The 19187-nt window shown below is 39.3% G+C and overlaps 1 protein-coding gene across 48 annotated transcripts in view; it reads right to left on the bottom strand.

The window, feature by feature from the left end:
• The window catches only part of LOC129445284 (uncharacterized), a 43405-nt gene extending 24742 nt beyond the window's left edge, over nucleotides 1–18663 (bottom strand). For all 48 annotated transcript variants that reach the window (XR_012365866.1, XR_012365857.1, XR_012365861.1 and 45 more), the window contains exons 1-5: nucleotides 18513–18663; nucleotides 16566–16615; nucleotides 16396–16432; nucleotides 14583–14644; nucleotides 21–14505 (exon numbers count right to left, since the gene is read on the bottom strand). Coding sequence is in view for 45 of the 48 variants with exons in the window: in XM_073861867.1 (XP_073717968.1) it covers nucleotides 21–14505; nucleotides 14583–14644; nucleotides 16396–16432; nucleotides 16566–16615; nucleotides 18513–18541 (14663 nt within the window). In the remaining 3 variants the exon portion in view is untranslated. The remainder of the gene's footprint in view (nucleotides 1–20; nucleotides 14506–14582; nucleotides 14645–16395; nucleotides 16433–16565; nucleotides 16616–18512) is intronic.
• Between the last annotated feature and the right edge of the window lie 524 nt (nucleotides 18664–19187).

Below are 19187 nucleotides of genomic sequence, written 5' to 3'. Positions count from 1 at the left end.
TAATGATAATCAATGCTTACATTTGATTTAAAGTCACCGGGAACTTGCTTGTTGACATTTGAGACACCAAAGGTTCAGCACTGCTTGTTGTGGTTTCAGCTTGTGTGGTTATGGCTGGCACTGGTGTTTGTCCTGGAATTGTGGGTGTGGTTGTAAAAGTTGTAGTTGTTCTTAATTGACCTGCTGTAGTTGTCTGAAATACAGATATTGTGCTTGGAACTTTGCTCATAGCTGTTGTGCTTACAGCTGTAGTTGAGATTTGAGATGGAATTGTTGTGGGTACAGTCAAAGTTGTCAATGATAAAGTTGAAGTTCTAGTTGTTTTTGTTGGAGTTGTAGTAGTTGGAGTTATAATCGTCCTTGAAGTAGCTGTTGCACTTACTGAGGTTGAAGATGTAATTGTCACAGCTACAGTTATGTTTTCCGGAGACACAGTTGTGGTTATTGGAGGTGTAGTTGTTCTGGTAAAATGTGTTGCTTGGCTCAGAGCTGGAACTGTCTTTGTGAAAGCTATAGTTGTACTTGATAAAGGTGCAGTTGTGACTTGAAATGCAGTTGTGGTTTGATGTGTGGTTGTGTTTGAACTTTGTGCTGTGGATGAGCTTGTGGGATTTATAGTTGTCGACATTGTTGATGCTAGAGAAGCACTTTTTGTTGGAATGGCAGTAGTTTTTGTTAAGGTTGGAGTTGATGTTGAGGTAAATGAAGGTACTGTAGTGGGTGTGAAAAGTTTAATTGTGGTTGTTGCAGATGCTGTTAAACCTTGTGTAGATTTATGCATTGTTGGTGATGTACGAGTTGAGGTTGTAGCTGATCTAGAATCTGTAGGCAAAGTTGTGATTGTGAAAGCTGTAGTTGTTGGTGCAGGTGCAATAGGGGAAGATAAAGTCATAGTGGAAGACGTAATTGTAGTCAATACTGATGCAATTGTTGAGGCAAAAGTTGTGCTTTCCGGAGTCAAAACGGTTCTTGTGGAAGCTTTTGTGGTAATGGAAGATGCAGTTTGAGAAGTTGTAGGTGTTGATGAAGCAGCAATTGTGCTTGTTGCAAGCTTAGTAGTTTTAAGAAGGGGAGGAATCCTTGATGACATTGGGGTGCTTTCTGTGGTCATAGCTGTTGCTGTGGATGGAGCTATACTTAAAGTTTTAGTTGTGCTTGTTGTTGGGGCAGCTGTTTCTGAAGTGGCAGGAGGTGTTGAAGAAAATCTTGTACTCCCTGATGGCGCATCTGTTGATGTGGAAGGAGCTGTACTTGAAGCTGCAGTTGTGCTTGTTCCAGATGCTGTTAGAGTTTTTAAAGTTGTTGGGGTGGTTGAGGAAAATGTACTGCTTTCTGTGGACACAGCTGTGGATGAAACTACACTTAAAGCTGCAGTTGTACTTGTTGCATGTGCAGTTGTATTTTGGGGAGCTATTGAGGAAAATATTGTTCTTTCTGTTGTCACACCTGTTGATGAGGATTGAGCTGTACTTGAAGCTGCAGTTGTGCTTGTTCCAGGTGTTGTTACAGTTTTTAAAGTTGTTGGGTTAGTTGAGGAAAATGAACTACTTTTTGTGGACACAGGTGTGGATGAAACTGCACTTAAAGCTGCAGTTGTACTTGTTGCATGTGCAGTTGTATTTTGGGGAGCTAGTGAGGAAAATATTGTTCTTTCTGTTGTCACACCTGTTGATGAGGATTGAGCTGTACTTGAAGCTGCAGTTGTGCTTGTTCCAGGTGTTGTTACAGTTTTTAAAGTTGTTGGGTTAGTTGAGGAAAATGAACTACTTTTTGTGGACACAGGTGTGGATGAAAATGCACTTAAAGCTGCAGTTGTACTTGTTGCATGTGCAGTTGTATTTTGGGGAGCTAGTGAGGAAAATATTGTTCTTTCTGTTGTCACACCTGTTGATGAGGATGGAGCTGTACTTGAAGCTGCAGTTGTACTTGTTGCATGTGCAGTTGTAGTTTGGGGAGCTAGTGAGAAAAATGTTGTTCTTTCTGTTGTCACACCTGTTGATGTGGATGGAGCTGTAATTGAAGCTGCAGTTGTGCTTGTTCCAGCTGCTGTTAGAGTTTTTAAAGTTATTGGGGTGGTTGAGGAAAATGTACTACTTTCTGTGGATACAACTGTTGATGAAACTGTACTTAAAGCTGCAGTTGTACTTGATGCATGTGCAGTTGTATTTTGGGGAGCTAGTGAGGAAAATATTGTTCTTTCTGTTGTCACACCTGTTGATGTGGATGGAGCTGTACTTGAAGCTGCAGTTGTGCTTGTTTCAGGTGCTGTTACAGTTTTTAAAGTTGTTGGGGTGGTTGGGGAAAAAACTGCACTGAAAGATGCAGTTGTACTTGTTGCAGTTGCAGTTTCGGGAGCTAGTGAGGAAAGTGTTATTCTTTCTGTTGTCACACTTGTTGATGTGGATGGAGCTGTAATCGAGGCTGCAGTTGTGCTTGTTTCAGTTGCCGTTACAGTTTTTATAGTTGTTGGGGTGGTTGGGGAAAATGTACTACTTTCTGTGGACACAAGTGTGGATGAAACTGCATTTAAAGCTGCAGTTGTACTTGTAGCAGGTGCAGTTTTGGGAGCTAGTGAGGAAAGTGTTGTTCTTTCTGTTGTCACACCTGTTGATGTGGATGGAGCTGTACTTGAAGCTGCAGTTGTGCTTGTTTCAGGTGCTGTTACAGTTTTTAAAGTTGTTGAGGTCGTTGAGGAAAATGTACTGCTTTCTGTTGACAGAGCTGTGGATGAAACTGCATTTGAAGCTGTACTTATTTCAGAAGTAGTTGTTGTTTGGGGAGCTGGTAAGGAAAATGTTGATCCGTCTATCGTCACAACTGCTAATGTAGATGCCGTTTTACTTTGTGCTGCTGTTGCACTTATTGCAGATGTAGTTGTAATTCCAGGCATTGTCGAGGAAAATGTTATGTTTTCTGTTGTCATAATTGTTGATGTGAATGAAGCTGTACCTAAAGCAGTGGTTGTAAACACAGGTGTAGTTTTTAAAGTGGTTGGAGACGTTGAAGAAATAGCTAAGTTGTCGGTTGTCACAAATGTTGTTGTGGGTGGTGCCATAGTTGACCCTGTTGTTGTACTTGTGGGTACAGTTGTAATTTTTGAGGTGGTAAGTGTTGCCAAGGAAAATGTGCTGTCTGTTGTCACATCTCTTGTTGTTATTGTTGTTGTGGGTAAAATGGTATTTGATGTCGAAATTGTGGTGGTTGCAGGTGCAGTTGTACTTTCTGGAGTGGTAGATGTTGCTGAGGAAATTGTTGTGCTGTCCATTGTTCCAGCTTTTGTTGTTGTTGGTGGTCCTGTACTGCCAGTTGTTGAAGATGCACTTGATCTTTCCGAAGTGAAAGGAGTTGTTGAAGATGCACTTGTTGTTTCTGAAGTGGTAGGAGTTGTTGAAGATGCACTTGTTGTTTCTGAAGTTGTAGGAGTTGTTGAAGATGCACTTGATGATTCTGAAGTGGTAGGAGTTGTTGAAGATGCACTTGATGTTTCTGAAGTGGTAGGAGTTGTTGAAGATGCACTTGTTGATTCTGAAGTGGTAAGAGTTGTTGAGGAAACTGATGTACTGTCTGTTGTCACATCTGTTGTTCTGTGTAAAGTTGTACTAGTGGAAGGAGTTGTTGAAGATGCACTTGTTGTTTCTGAAGTGGTATGAGTTGTTGAAGATGCACTTGTTTCTGAAGTGGTATGAGTTGTTGATGATGCAGTTGTTGTTCCTGAAGTGGTAGGAGTTGTTGAAGAAGCACTTGATGTTTCTGAAGTGGCAGGAGTTGTTAAAGATGCACTTGATGTTTCTGAAGTGGCAGGAGTTGTTGAAGATGCACTTGATGATCCTAAAGTGGTAGGAGTTGTTGAAGATGCACTTGTTGATTCTGAAGTGGCAGGAGATGTTGAGGAAACTGATGTACTGTCTGTTGTCACATCTGTTGTTCTGTGTAAAGTTGTACTAGTGGAAGGAGTTGTTGAAGATGCACTTGTTGTTTCTATAGTGGTATGAGTTGTTGAAGATGCAATTGTTGTTCCTGAAGTGGTAGGAGCTGTTAATGATGCACTTGATGTTTCTGGAGTGGTAGGAGTTGTTGAAGATGCACTTGATGTTTCTAAAGTGGTAGGACTTGTTGAAGATGCACTTGATGATCCTGAAGTGGTAGGAGTTGTTGAAGATGCATTTGTTGTTTCTGAAGTGATAAGAGTTGTTGAGGAAACTGATGTGTTGTCGGTTGTCACATCTGTTGTTGTGGGTAAAGTTGTTCTATTGTCTGTATGTGGTGAAGATGCACTTGTTTTTTCTGAATTGGTAGAAGTTGTTGAAGATGCAGTTATTCTTTCTGAAGTGGTAGGAGTTGTTGTAAATGTACTTGATGTTTCTGAAGCGGTAAGAGTTGTTGAAGATGCACTTGTTGATTCTGAAGTGGTAGGAGTTGTTGAAGATGCACTTGATGATCCTGAAGTGGTAGGAGTTGTTGAGGAAACTGATGTACTGTCTGTTGTCACATCTGTTGATCTGTGTAAAGTTGTACTAGTGGAAGGAGTTGTTGAAGATGCACTTGTTGTTTCTGAAGTTGTATGAGTTGTTGAAGATGCACTTGATGTTTCTGAAGTGGTAGGAGCTGTTGAAGATGCACTTGATGTTTCTGAAGTGGTAGGAGCTGTTGAAGATGCACTTGATGATCCTGAAGTGGTAGGAGTCGTTGAAGATGAACTTGTTGATTCTGAAGTGGTAGGAGATGTTGAGGAAACTGATGTTCTGTCTGTTGTCACATCTGTTGTTCTGTGTAAAGTTGTACTAGTGGAAGGAGTTGTTGAAGATGCACTTGATGTTTCTGAAGTGGTAGGAGTTGTTGAAGATGCACTTGATAATCCTGAAGTGGTAGGAGTTGTTGAAGATGCGCTTGTTGATTCTGAAGTGGTAGGAGATGTTGAGGAAACTGATGTTCTGTCTGTTGTCACATCTGTTGTTCTGTGTAAAGTTGTACTAGTGGAAGGAGTTGTTGAAGATGCACTTGTTGTTTCTGAAGTGGTTTGAGTTGTTGAAGAAGCAATTGTTGTTCCTGAAGTGGTAGGAGCTGTTAATGATGCACTTAATGTTTCTGAAGTGATAAGATTTGTTGAAGATGCACTTGTTGATTCTGAAGTGGAAGGAGTTGTTGAAGATGCACTTGTTGTTTCTGAAGTGGAAGGAGTTGTTGAAGATGCACTTGTTGTTTCTGAAGTGATCAGAGTTGTTGAGGAAACTGATGTGCTACCTGTTGTCACATCTGTTGTTGTGGGTAAAGTTGTTTTAGTGTCTGTAGTTGTTGAAGATGCACTTGTTGTTTCTGAAGTGGTCGGAGTTGTTGAGGAAACTGATGTGCTACCTGTTGTCACATCTGTTGTTGTGGGTAAAGTTGTTCTAGTGTCTGTAGTTGTTGAAGACGCACTTGTTGTTTCTGAAGTGGTAGGAGTTGTTGAAAACACTGATGTGCTGTGTGTTGTCACATCTGTTGTTGTGGGTAAAGTTGTTTTAGTGTCTGTAGTTGTTGAAGATGCACTTGTTGTTTCTGAAGTGGTCGGAGTTGTTGAGGAAACTGATGTGCTGCCTGTTGTCACATCTGTTGTTGTGGGTAAAGTTGTTCTAGTGTCTGTAGTTGTTGAAGATGCAGTTGTTGTTTCTGAAGTGGTCGGAGTTGTTGAGGAAACTGGTGTGCTGCCTGTTGTCACATCTGTCGTTGTGGGTATAGTTGTTCTAGTGTCTGTAGTTGTTGAAGATGCGCTTGTTGTTTCTGAAGTGGTCGGAGTTGTTGAGGAAACTGATGTGCTGCCTGTTGTCACATCTGTTGTTGTGGGTAAAGTTGTTCTATTGTCTGTAATTGTTGAAGATGCACTTGTTGTTTCTGAAGTGGTAGAAGTTGTTGAGGACACTGATGTGCTGTGTGTTGTCACATCTGTTGTTGTGGGTAAAGTTGTTTTATTGTCTGTAGTTGTTGAAGATGCACTTGTTGTTTCTGAAGTGGTCGGAGTTGTTGAGGAAACTGATGTGCTGTGTGTTGTCACATCTGTTGTTGTGGGTAAAGTTGTTTTAGTGTCTGTAGTTGTTGAAGATGCACTTGTTGTTTCTGAAGTGGTCGGAGTTGTTGAGGAAACTGATGTGCTGCCTGTTGTCACATCTGTTGTCACATCTGTTGTTGTGGGTATAGTTGTTCTAGTGTCTGTAGTTGTTGAAGATGCACTTGTTGTTTCTGAAGTGGTCGGAGTTGTTGAGGAAACTGATGTGCTGCCTGTTGTCACATCTGTTGTTGTGGGTAAAGTTGTTCTAGTGTCTGTAGTTGTTGAAGATGCACTTGTTGTTTCTGAAGTGGTAAGAGTTGTTGAGGACACTGATGTGCTGCCTGTTGTCACATCTGTTGTTGTGGGTAAAGTTGTTCTAGTGTCTGTAGTTGTTGAAGATGCACTTGTTGTTTCTGAAGTGGTAGAAATTGTTGAGGACACTGATGTGCTGTGTGTTGTCACATCTGTTGTTGTGGGTAAAGTTGTTCTAGTGTCTGTAGTTGTTGAAGACACACTTGTTGTTTCTGAAGTGGTTGGAGTTGTTGAGGAAACTGATGTGCTGCCTGTTGTCACGTCTGTTGTTGTGGGTAAAGTTGTTCTAGTGTCTGTAGTTGTTGAAGATGCACTTGTTGTTTCTGAAGTGGTCGGAGTTGTCAAGGAAACTGATGTGCTGCCTGTTGTCACATCTGTTGTTGTGGGTAAAGTTGTTCTAGTTTCTGTAGTTGTTGAAGATGCACTTGTTGTTTCTGAAGTGGTTGGAGTTGTTGAGGAAACTGATGTGCTGCCTGTTGTCACATCTGTTGTTGTGGGTAAAGTTGTTCTAGTGTCTGTAGTTGTTGAAGATGCACTTGTTGTTTCGGAAGTGGTCAGAGTTGTTGAGGAAACTGATGTGCTGCCTGTTGTCACATCTGTTGTTGTGGGTAAAGTTGTTCTAGTGTCTGTAGTTGTTGAAGATGCACTTGTTGTTTCTGAAGTGGTCGGAGTTGTTGAGGAAACTGATGTGCTGCCTGTTGTCACATCTGTTGTTGTGGGTAAAGTTGTACTAGTGTCTGTAGTTGTTGAAGATGCACTTGTTGTTTCTGAGGTGGTAGGAGTTGTTGAGGACACTGATGTGCTGTCTGTTGTCACATCTGTTGTTGTGGGTAAAGTTGTTCTAGTGTCTGTAGTTGTTGAAGATGCACTTGTTGTTTCTGAAGTGAAAGGAGTTGTTGAGGACACTGATATGCTGCCTGTTGTCACATCTGTTGTTGTGGGTAAAGTTGTTCTAGTGTCTGTAGTTGTTGAAGATGCACTTGTTGTTTCTGAAGTGGTCAGAGTTGTTGAGGAAACTGATGTGCTGCCTGTTGTCACATCTGTTGTTGTGGGTAAAGTTGTTCTAGTGTCTGTAGTTGTTGAAGAAGCACTTGTTGTTTCGGAAATGGTCGGAGTTGTTGAGGACACTGATGTGCTGTCTGTTGTCACATCTGTTGTTGTGGGTAAAGTTGTTCTAGTGTCTGTAGTTGTTGAAGATGCACTTGTTGTTTCGGAAATGGTCGGAGTTGTTGAGGAAACTGATGTGCTGCCTGTTGTCACATCTGTTGTTGTGGGTAAAGTTGTTCTAGTGTCTGTAGTTGTTGAAGATGCACTTGTTGTTTCGGAAGTGGTTGGAGTTGTTGAGGAAACTGATGTGCTGCCTGTTGTCACATCTGTTGTTGTGGGTAAAGTTGTACTAGTGTCTGTAGTTGTTGAAGATGCACTTGTTGTTTCTGAGGTGGTAGGAGTTGTTGAGGACACTGATGTGATGTCTGTTGTCACATCTGTTGTTGTGGGTAAAGTTGTTCTAGTGTCTGTAGTTGTTGAAGATGCACTTGTTGTTTCGGAAATGGTCGGAGTTGTTGAGGAAACTGATGTGCTGCCTGTTGTCACATCTGTTGTTGTGGGTAAAGTTGTTCTAGTGTCTGTAGTTGTTGAAGATGCACTTGTTGTTTCTGAAGTGGTCGGAGTTGTTGAGGAAACTGATGTGCTGCCTGTTGTCACATCTGTTGTTGTGGGTAAAGTTGTACTAGTGTCTGTAGTTGTTGAAGATGCACTTGTTGTTTCTGAGGTGGTAGGAGTTGTTGAGGACACTGATGTGCTGTCTGTTATCCCATCTGTTGTTGTGGGTAAAGTTGTTCTAGTGTCTGTAGTTGTTGAAGATGCACTTGTTGTTTCTGAAGTGGTCGGAGTTGTTGAGGAAACTGATGTGCTGCCTGTTGTCACATCTGTTGTTGTGGGTAAAGTTGTTCTAGTGTCTGTAGTTGTTGAAGATGCACTTGTTGTTTCTGAAGTGGTCGGAGTTGTCAAGGAAACTGATGTGCTGCCTGTTGTCACATCTGTTGTTGTGGGTAAAGTTGTACTAGTGTCTGTAGTTGTTGAAGATGCACTTGTTGTTTCTGAGGTGGTAGGAGTTGTTGAGGAAACTGATGTGCTGCCTGTTGTCACATCTGTTGTTGTGGGTAAAGTTGTTCTAGTGTCTGTAGTTGTTGAAGATGCACTTGTTGTTTCTGAAGTGGTCGGAGTTGTTGAGGAAACTGATGTGCTGCCTGTTGTCACATCTGTTGTTGTGGGTAAAGTTGTTCTAGTGTCTGTAGTTGTTGAAGATGCACTTGTTGTTTCTGAAGTGGTAGGAGTTGTTGAGGAAACTGATGTGCTGCCTGTTGTCACATCTGTTGTTGTGGGTAAAGTTGTTCTAGTGTCTGTAGTTGTTGAAGATGCACTTGTTGTTTCTGAAGTGGTCGGAGTTGTTGAGGAAACTGATGTGCTGCCTGTTGTCACATCTGTTGTTGTGGGTAAAGTTGTTCTAGTGTCTGTAGTTGTTGAAGATGCACTTGTTGTTTCTGAAGTGGTCAGAGTTGTTGAGGAAACTGATGTGCTGCCTGTTGTCACATCTGTTGTTGTGGGTAAAGTTGTTCTAGTGTCTGTAGTTGTTGAAGATGCACTTGTTGTTTCTGAAGTGGTCAGAGTTGTTGAGGAAACTGATGTGCTGCCTGTTGTCACATCTGTTGTTGTGGGTAAAGTTGTTCTAGTGTCTGTAGTTGTTGAAGATGCACTTGTTGTTTCTGAAGTGGTCGGAGTTGTTGAGGAAACTGATGTGCTGCCTGTTGTCACATCTGTTGTTGTGGGTAAAGTTGTACTAGTGTCTGTAGTTGTTGAAGATGCACTTGTTGTTTCTGAAGTGGTCGGAGTTGTTGAGGAAACTGATGTGCTGCCTGTTGTCACATCTGTTGTTGTGGGTAAAGTTGTACAAGTGTCTGTAGTTGTTGAAGATGCAGTTGTTGTTTCTGAAGTGGTCGGAGTTGTTGAGGAAACTGATGTGCTGTGTGTTGTCACATCTGTTGTTGTGGGTATAGTTGTTCTAGTGTCTGTAGTTGTTGAAGATGCACTTGTTGTTTCTGAAGTGGTAGGAGTTGTTGAGGACACTGATGTGCTGTGTGTTGTCAAATCTGTTGTTGTGGGTATAGTTGTTCTAGTGTCTGTAGTTGTTGAAGATGCAATTGTTGTTTCTGAAGTGGTAAGAGTTGTTGAGGACACTGATGTGCTGTCTGTTGTCATATCTGTTGTTGTGGGTAAAGTTGTTCTAGTGTCTGTAGTTGTTGAAGATGCACTTGTTGTTTCTGAAGTGGTTGGAGTTGTTGAGGAAACTGATGTGCTGCCTGTTGTCATATCTGTTGTTGTGTGTAAAGTTGTACTAGTGTCTGTTGTTGTTGAAGATGCACTTGTTGTTTCTGGAGTGGTTGGAGTTGTTGAGGAAACTGATGTGCTGCCTGTTGTCACATCTGTTGTTGTGGGTAAAGTTGTTCTAGTTTCTGTAGTTGTTGAAGATGAACTTGTTGTTTCTGAAGTGGTAGGAGTTGTTGAGGACACTGATGTGCTGTCTGTTGTCACATCTGTTGTTGTGTGTAAAGTTGTACTAGTGTCTGTAGTTGTTGAAGATGCACTTGTTGTTTCTGAAGTGGTTGGAGTTGTTGAGGAAACTGATGTGCTGCCTGTTGTCACATCTGTTGTTGTGTGTAAAGTTGTACTAGTGTCTGTAGTTGTTGAAGATGCACTTGTTGTTTCTGAAGTGGTAGGAGTTGTTGAGGACACTGATGTGCTGTCTGTCGTGACATCTGTTGTTGTGGGTAAAGTTGTACTAGTGTCTGTAGTTGTTGAAGATGCACTTGTTGTTTCTGAAGTGGTAGGTGTTGTTGAAGATGCACTTGTTGTTTCTGAAGTGGTAAGAGTTGTTGAGGACACTGATGTGCTGTCTGTTGTCACATCTGTTGTTGTGGGTAATGTTGTTCTAGTGTCTGTAGTTGTTGAAGATGCACTTGTTGTTTCTGAGGTGGTAGGAGTTGTTGAGGACACTGATGTGCTGTCTGTTGTCACATCTGTTGTTGTGGGTAAAGTTGTTCTAGTGTCTGTAGTTGTTGAAGATGCACTTGTTGTTTCTGAAGTGGTAGGAGTTGTTGAGGACACTGATGTGCTGCCTGTTGTCACATCTGTTGTTGTGGGTAAAGTTGTTCTAGTGTCTGTAGTTGTTGAAGATGCAGTTGTTGTTTCTGAAGTGGTCGGAGTTGTTGAGGAAACTGATGTGCTGCCTGTTGTCACATCTGTTGTTGTGGGTAAAGTTGTACTAGTGTCTGTAGTTGTTGAAGATGCACTTGTTGTTTCTGAGGTGGTAGGAGTTGTTGAGGAAACTGATGTGCTGCCTGTTGTCACATCTGTTGTTGTGGGTAAAGTTGTACTAGTGTCTGTAGTTGTTGAAGATGCACTTGTTGTTTCTGAAGTGGTAGGAGTTGTTGAGGACACTGATGTGCTGTCTGTCGTGACATCTGTTGTTGTGGGTAAAGTTGTACTAGTGTCTGTAGTTGTTGAAGATGCACTTGTTGTTTCTGAACTGGTAGGTGTTGTTGAAGATGCACTTGTTGTTTCTGAAGTGGTAGGTGTTGTTGAAGATGCACTTGTTGTTTCTGAAGTGGTAAGAGTTGTTGAGGACACTGATGTGCTGTCTGTTGTCACATCTGTTGTTGTGGGTAAAGTTGTTCTAGTTTCTGTAGTTGTTGAAGATGCATTTGATGTTTCTGAGGTGGTAGGAGTTGTTGAGGACACTGATGTGCTGTCTGTTGTCACATCTGTTGTTGTGGGTAAAGTTGTTCTAGTGTCTGTAGTTGTTGAAGATGCACTTGTTGTTTCTGAAGTGGTAGGAGTTGTTGAGGACACTGATGTGCTGCCTGTTGTCACATCTGTTGTTGTGGGTAAAGTTGTTCTAGTGTCTGTAGTTGTTGAAGATGCACTTGTTGTTTCTGAAGTGGTCGGAGTTGTTGAGGAAACTGATGTGCTGCCTGTTGTCACATCTGTTGTTGTGGGTATAGTTGTTCTAGTGTCTGTAGTTGTTGAAGATGCACTTGTTGTTTCTGAAGTGGTCGGAGTTGTTGAGGAAACTGATGTGCTGCCTGTTGTCACATCTGTTGTTGTGGGTAAAGTTGTTCCAGTGTCTGTAGTTGTTGAAGATGCACTTGTTGTTTCTGAAGTGGTCGGAGTTGTTGGGGACACTGATGTGCTGTCTGTTGTCAGATCTGTTGTTGTGGGTAAAGTTGTACTAGTGTCTGTAGTTGTTGAAGATGCACTTGTTGTTTCTGAAGTGGTAGGAGTTGTTGAGGACACTGATGTGCTGTCTGTTGTCACATCTGTTGTTGTGTGTAAAGTTGTACTAGTGTCTGTAGTTGTTGAAGATGCACTTGTTGTTTCTGAAGTGGTAGGTGTTGTTGAAGGTGCACTTGTTGTTTCTGAAGTGGTAGGAGTTGTTGAGGACACTGATGTGCTGTCTGTTGTCAGATCTGTTGTTGTGGGTAAAGTTGTACTAGTGTCTGTAGTTGTTGAAGATGCACTTGTTGTTTCTGAAGTGGTAGGAGTTGTTGAGGACACTGATGTGCTGTCTGTTGTCACATCTGTTGTTGTGTGTAAAGTTGTACTAGTGTCTGTAGTTGTTGAAGATGCACCTGTTGTTTCTGAAGTGGTAGGTGTTGTTGAAGGTGCACTTGTTGTTTCTGAAGTGGTAAGAATAGTTGAGGACACTGATGTGCTGTCTGTTGTCACATCTGTTGTTGTGTGTAAAGTGGTACTAGTGTCTGTAGTTGTTGAAGATGAACTTGTTGTTTCTGAAGTGGTAGGTGTTGTTGAAGATGCACTTGTTGTTTCTGAAGTGGTAGGTGTTGTTGAAGATGCACTTGTTGTTTCTGAAGTGGTAGGAGTTGTTGAGGACACTGATGTGCTGTCTGTTGTCACATCTGTTGTTGTGGGTAAAGTTGTTCTAGTGTCTGTAGTTGTTGAAGATGCACTTGTTGTTTCTGAAGTGGTAGGAGTTGTTGAGGACACTGATATGCTGTCTGTTGTCACATCTGTTGTTGTGGGTAAAGTTGTTCTAGTGTCTGTAGTTGTTGAAGATGCACTTGTTGTTTCTGAAGTGGTAGGAGTTGTTGGGGACACTGATATGCTGTCTGTTGTCACATCTGTTGTTGTGGGTAAAGTTGTTCTAGTGTCTGTAGTTGTTGAAGATGCACTTGTTGTTTCTGAAGTGGTAGGAGTTGTTGAGGACACTGATGTGCTGTCTGTTGTCACACCTGTTGTTGTGGGTAAAGTTGTTCTAGTGTCTGTAGTTGTTGAAGATGCACTTGTTGTTTCTGAAGTGGTAGGTGTTGTTGAAGGTGCACTTGTTGTTTCTGAAGTGGTAAGAGTTGTTGAGGACACCGATGTGCTGTCTGTTGTCACATCTGTTGTTGTGTGTAAAGTTGAACTAGTGTCTGTAGTTGTTGAAGATGCACTTGTTGTTTCTGAAGTGATAGGTGTTGTTGAAGATGCACTTGTTGTTTCTGAAGTGGTAAGAGTTGTTGAGGACACTGATGTGCTGTCTGTTGTCACATCTGTTGTTGTGGGTAAAGTTGTTCTAGTGTCTGTAGTTGTTGAAGATGCACTTGTTGTTTCTGAAGTGGTAGGTGTTGTTGAAGGTGCACTTGTTGTTTCTGAAGTGGTAAGAGTTGTTGAGGACACCGATGTGCTGTCTGTTGTCACATCTGTTGTTGTGTGTAAAGTTGAACTAGTGTCTGTAGTTGTTGAAGATGCACTTGTTGTTTCTGAAGTGATAGGTGTTGTTGAAGATGCACTTGTTGTTTCTGAAGTGGTAAGAGTTGTTGAGGACACTGATGTGCTGTCTGTTGTCAGATCTGTTGTTGTGGGAAAAGTTGTACTAGTGTCTGTAGTTGTTGAAGATGCACTTGTTGTTTCTGAAGTGGTAGGAGTTGTTGAGGACACTGATGTGCTGTCTGTTGTCACATCTGTTGTTGTGTGTAAAGTTGTACTAGTGTCTGTAGTTGTTGAAGATGCACCTGTTGTTTCTGAAGTTGTAGGTGTTGTTGAAGGTGCACTTGTTGTTTCTGAAGTGGTAAGAGTTGTTGAGGACACTGATGTGTTGTCTGTTGTCACATCTGTTGTTGTGTGTAAAGTGGTACTAGTGTCTGTAGTTGTTGAAGATGAACTTGTTGTTTCTGAAGTGGTAGGTGTTGTTGAATATGCACTTGTTGTTTCTGAAGTGGTAGGTGTTGTTGAAGATGCACTTGTTGTTTCTGAAGTGGTAGGAGTTGTTGAGGACACTGATGTGCTGTCTGTTGTCACATCTGTTGTTGTGGGTAAAGTTGTTCTAGTGTCTGTAGTTGTTGAAGATGCACTTGTTGTTTCTGAAGTGGTAGGAGTTGTTGAGGACACTGATATGCTGTCTGTTGTCACATCTGTTGTTGTGGGTAAAGTTGTTCTAGTGTCTGTAGTTGTTGAAGATGCACTTGTTGTTTCTGAAGTGGTAGGAGTTGTTGAGGACACTGATATGCTGTCTGTTGTCACATCTGTTGTTGTGGGTAAAGTTGTTCTAGTGTCTGTAGTTGTTGAAGATGCACTTGTTGTTTCTGAAGTGGTAGGAGTTGTTGAGGACACTGATGTGCTGTCTGTTGTCACACCTGTTGTTGTGGGTAAAGTTGTTCTAGTGTCTGTAGTTGTTGAAGATGCACTTGTTGTTTCTGAAGTGGTAGGTGTTGTTGAAGGTGCACTTGTTGTTTCTGAAGTGGTAAGAGTTGTTGAGGACACTGATGTGCTGTCTGTTGTCACATCTGTTGTTGTGTGTAAAGTTGAACTAGTGTCTGTAGTTGTTGAAGATGCACTTGTTGTTTCTGAAGTGATAGGTGTTGTTGAAGATGCACTTGTTGTTTCTGAAGTGGTAAGAGTTGTTGAGGACACTGATGTGCTGTCTGTTGTCACATCTGTTGTTGTGGGTAAAGTTGTATTAGTGTCTGTAGTTGTTGAAGATGCACTTGTTGTTTCTGAATTGGTAGGAGTTGTTGAAGATGCAGTTGTTGTTTCTGAAGTGGTAGGATTTGTTGAGGAAACTGTGCTGTCTGTTGTCACATCTGTTGTTGTCGGTGGTGATGATGTACTGAAAGCTGTTGATGTTGCAGGTTTAGTTGTATGTTCTGAAGTTATAAAATTAATGTATATGTTATACTTTCTGTAATCATACCTGTTGATGTGGATGCTTCCAGTGAAACTGGAGTAGTATCTGGAGTTGAGGTTGTTGTATCACTGGAACAAGTTCGTAAGACAAGTTTTAATGACTCAAAAAATAATAATACTACTTATATCATAAACAGAACAAATTGTTTAGATGTCTTAATATTATTTATAGTACATATTTTTCTAAACTCATGTAGAAATATTTTTGGTCAATATATGGATTTAGGTGGACATACATAATCCAGTTTTACTTTTAATTTCACTTTTTGTTCTTGTACATACAGCATATATTATATACAGTGCCCTCCACAATTATTGGCACCCCCGTTCAACATGTGGTCGTGGACCTCCAAAAATTCTCATTTCCATCCAAACAACACAGAACCCAAATGCAAAAAAAGACAAAAATCCAACCTTTCATTTAAGTACATTACTTTGGTGGTAAACAATTTACTCGTTTAGAAAAACAAAAAACTTGAAACCATGCGTTCCACAGTTATTGGCACCACTGATATTAATACTTTGTACAACCCCCTTTTGCCAACACGATAGCACTTAATCTCCTCATATAACATTTCACAAGATTGGAGAACACAGCGAGAGGGATCTTTGACCATTCTTCTTTGCACAATCTTTCTAGATCATCCAGTGTCCTGGGTCCTCTCTTCTTTAGCTCGCCCCACAGGTTTTCGATTGGGTTGAGGTCTGGGGACTGAGATGGCCATAGGAGGACCTTGAGTTTGTGACTGCTGAACCGTTTTTGTGTAGATTTTGCCACATATTTTGGATCATTATCCTGCTGAAAGCCCCAATGACGACCCATCTTCAGCTTACTGGCAGAGGCCCTAGGGTTTTTATTTAAAATGTCCTGGTAGTTCAAAGCATTCATAATGCCATGCACCCTAACAAGGTTCTGAGGGCCTTTGGAAGAGAAACAGGCCCACAGCATCACAAATCCTCCACCATACTTCACGGTGGGCATGAGGTTTTTTTCGGCATACTCATCTTTTGTTTTACGCTAGACCCACTTAGAGTGTTTGTTGCCAAAAAGCTCAATTAGTCTCATCTGACCAAAGCACATGCTCCCAGTTGAAGTTCCAGTACCGCTTAGCAAACTCCAGATGTTTACGTTTGTGAGAAAAGGCTTTTTCCTTGCATGCCTCCCAAACAGCTTGTTGGCATGTATAGAGGTTCTGATAATTGTTATGGATATTTTGTAACCCCAAGATGCCACTCTTTGATGTAATTCTGTGACAGTAAGCTTAGGAATTTTTTTACTTCTCCAGCCATACTCCTCACTGTGCATTGTGGCAAGATTTTTTGTCTTGGTTTTTCTAAACGTGTAAATTCTTTACCACCAAAGTAATGTACTAATCAAAGGTTGGATTTTTGTCTTTTTTGCATTTGGGTTCTATGTTGTTTAAATAAAAAGGAGAATTTTTAGAAGTCCACGACCACATATTAAACAGGGGTGCAAAAAATTGTGGAGGTAACAAGTATGTGTAACATTAAGAAATGTAATTGTCATATATGACATTTATTTTGTAGTATTTTGTAATATGTCAAAATGTGACTTTTTATATGTAATATTGTTGTGAATAAATATATGAAAAAAAATTATGTATGACCATATCACATTTCGATGTTGGACCTATGTTTATAACATAAAAGAATTAAACAAACATTTTTGTAAACAAAAAATCTTTTGAAACTATAAATAAAAATTAATTAACAAATAAATAATATAATCTAAACTATTGTTATTTTACATTATTGAGAATGAAAACTATATTCTGTAAATTTACTGTAAATGTACTCACATTGTAGTTGCCGATTTAACAGTACACCACAAACACACTGTCAAGAGAAACACCATGCTTTGTAAATGTCCAGTGGTTAGGTCAGGTCTATCTTTTGTTGCAAATGTAATTTTTCCTTAACTAAAATACCTCTAAGAACCTCATAAAAGTTGTCTCATTTATATACTTACATAAGGTGAGTAAAATTCTCCTTGTGCCATCTTTCTTAGAAAGAAGAACACTAGTAAAGAAAATACATTCAGTTATTATTTTAATTTTAAAAATTGTTTTACAAAAACAACATTTAGAAAAATCCACATAAATGTTTTTTTCTGATCACGACAGGTTGATGAATTTAAAACAGGCAAAGAAATTTATTTAACCAAACCATATATTTAGTATAAAAATATATAATAGTATTTAGCAGGACTTAGCTTACAAACTAAAAAGGGTCGCATATTTCTGGTAAGATTAATTTAATTTTCAAACATGTTTAACTTGCGTGCACCTAAAATAAATCGGCTTATCTGTAAATGCACTTCAATCACCATTAAAGAAATTGGCTTCATTCTCGGAAAGTATATGTATTTCAATTATTTAGGGATAGTAATATAGCCTATTTATTAACGCAATTGCTTGAGAATATAAACAAAGAAAAATAAATAAAATATTGTGTCCTGGGGTTATTCCAGAAAGCAGGTTATGTGACTCATCCGAGTACCGAAAGCAGACACCTCTGCTTTCGGGTTATGTAACCACCATATCAAACGAATCTTTAAGGATAGGTTATGTTCCATGGTTATGTTCATTTTAGTTAATGACACTAAGCTTCAGAGAATATCTGCGCATGTTTGCACTTATAATGAAAGTGCAGCGGGCGTTGAAGCACATATTTTAATATTATAATGTTAAAGTATTTGTTTTATTACATTTACAGTCGCATATATAGATTGCTCATTGCTGTCTATTTCTGTTTTAGAAAATGTATGTTACAAATAAAATAATTACAAAAAAATATATTCTTGTGATTGGACTGAATACTATACATTTAATTATGTTTAGGCTATTTAATCTCCAAATGTCAGTGTATAAAAAAACCGTACAATTACATCAGTTAATGATTGTTAACAATATAAAAAATCCATATCTATTCTGTCAATTCATGAATAAACTCATCACTCTCACTCAGATAATAAGAGAAAAAAAATCTCAAATTATTATAAATGGATGTGCAAACATATTATCATTTTTGTGCCAGAAAATGTAACATTTTATGTTACCTATATGTGACATTGTTCAAATGCTACAGTAAATGGTTATAACAGGAAAAGAAACACGTGATGCCCATCCTGTACTAAAAAAATAATTGATCATTTATTATCATAGATCAATCACACTTAAAAAATGAAAATAAGCGATATTTCACATATAAAATCTATGATTGTTTATACAGGCTGTAAAAGACATCTGTAGGCAATTGCAGACAAAACTCGTCGAGACATAGCAGATTTAATTGTTGAACTTGATTAAACAGGGTAAAATGGGTTTTCTTAATATATTAATTAATTAATTAAGTCTGTTTTGTAATCACGCACGTCTAAGTCAATCCCATTTTGTTAATTTTGTGGCCACTCGTGAAATCGGTTATCTAGGTTACTTTCAGCGGGTTGACTGAACTAGGCTAAACTTAAACTGTGTTTTCGAACCGACATACCCGTTTTCTGTTAATCAACCCAGAGTTCAGGATCTGATGGTAAATTAACCATGCTTTATAGAATACACAACCGGTTTTAATTTACGTAATACCTTACCATATTTATTTATTGGTTTATAAGACAGGACAATGCAGTATAACATTTGCAGTACTTTGGCAATAGTGGCTAATTAAATGCATGTTAAATGTGACCTAAATCAGTGCAAGTTTTTCATATATTTGAAGCATACAAAAGAAATCAATGACAAAAATGTAATTGACAAAGTTGTGTCAGTGATCTCACAAAATGCATTAATAACGGCTTGATATCAAGCATGCTACTGTTTTTCAAAACGACTGTCAAAAGCCAGAAATTTAACATTCATCATCATAGGCTGGATTTTATCATATAATTCCAAAATTTGTTATTAATTCAGTAACCTACCTTCTCCTGCTCTTCAAAGTCATAACCATGTACAGTTAACGATATTATAATCCTTGCAATGCTTTGTGCGATGCGTTTTAGGTCAACTTTCTAGTTCAGAAGTTTTTAGACTAACAAGAAAGCATAAAATCCATCATATATCAAAGGCGTGTTGACGTTCGCTAGGTGTGGTACAGATGTAATTCGGTGACGAATCTTGTAGCGCGCAAAACAGCATCACATTGACTGCGTTATTTCCTGCATATCAACAACAAAGGGTGTAAATGCAATGCTGATTAATGCTAACATGAATTTAAGGAATTCAGCTCTCGGTTACCGGAGATCAGATTTCCACATAGGCCTATAATTATAAATAAATAAATAAATATTTAATCTGCGAAAAAGTCAATACAAAACATGTATAGCCCCTCAGCGCTTGATACGATATTTAGTTTGATTTTTATGTTATATAATTGATAATACGTATATATTATGAATATATAATTACATATCGTTTTTACAAAATGTATATATTTAGTTGATTTTTATATTTTAAGAAATCTATTCATTTCTATATATACGTAGGCATTCATAGATACATAGGCTACATAAAACGTTTTATATAAAAAAATAAAATGTATACATATTTAGGCCTATATTAAAGTTATATATGTATAGTTACATATAAGATAATAT

The sequence above is a fragment of the Misgurnus anguillicaudatus genome, chromosome 3 (genome assembly GCF_027580225.2).
Source record: "Misgurnus anguillicaudatus chromosome 3, ASM2758022v2, whole genome shotgun sequence".
Classification (NCBI taxonomy): Eukaryota; Metazoa; Chordata; class Actinopteri; order Cypriniformes; family Cobitidae; genus Misgurnus; species Misgurnus anguillicaudatus.
This window is presented reverse-complemented; position numbering and strand designations above follow the sequence as displayed.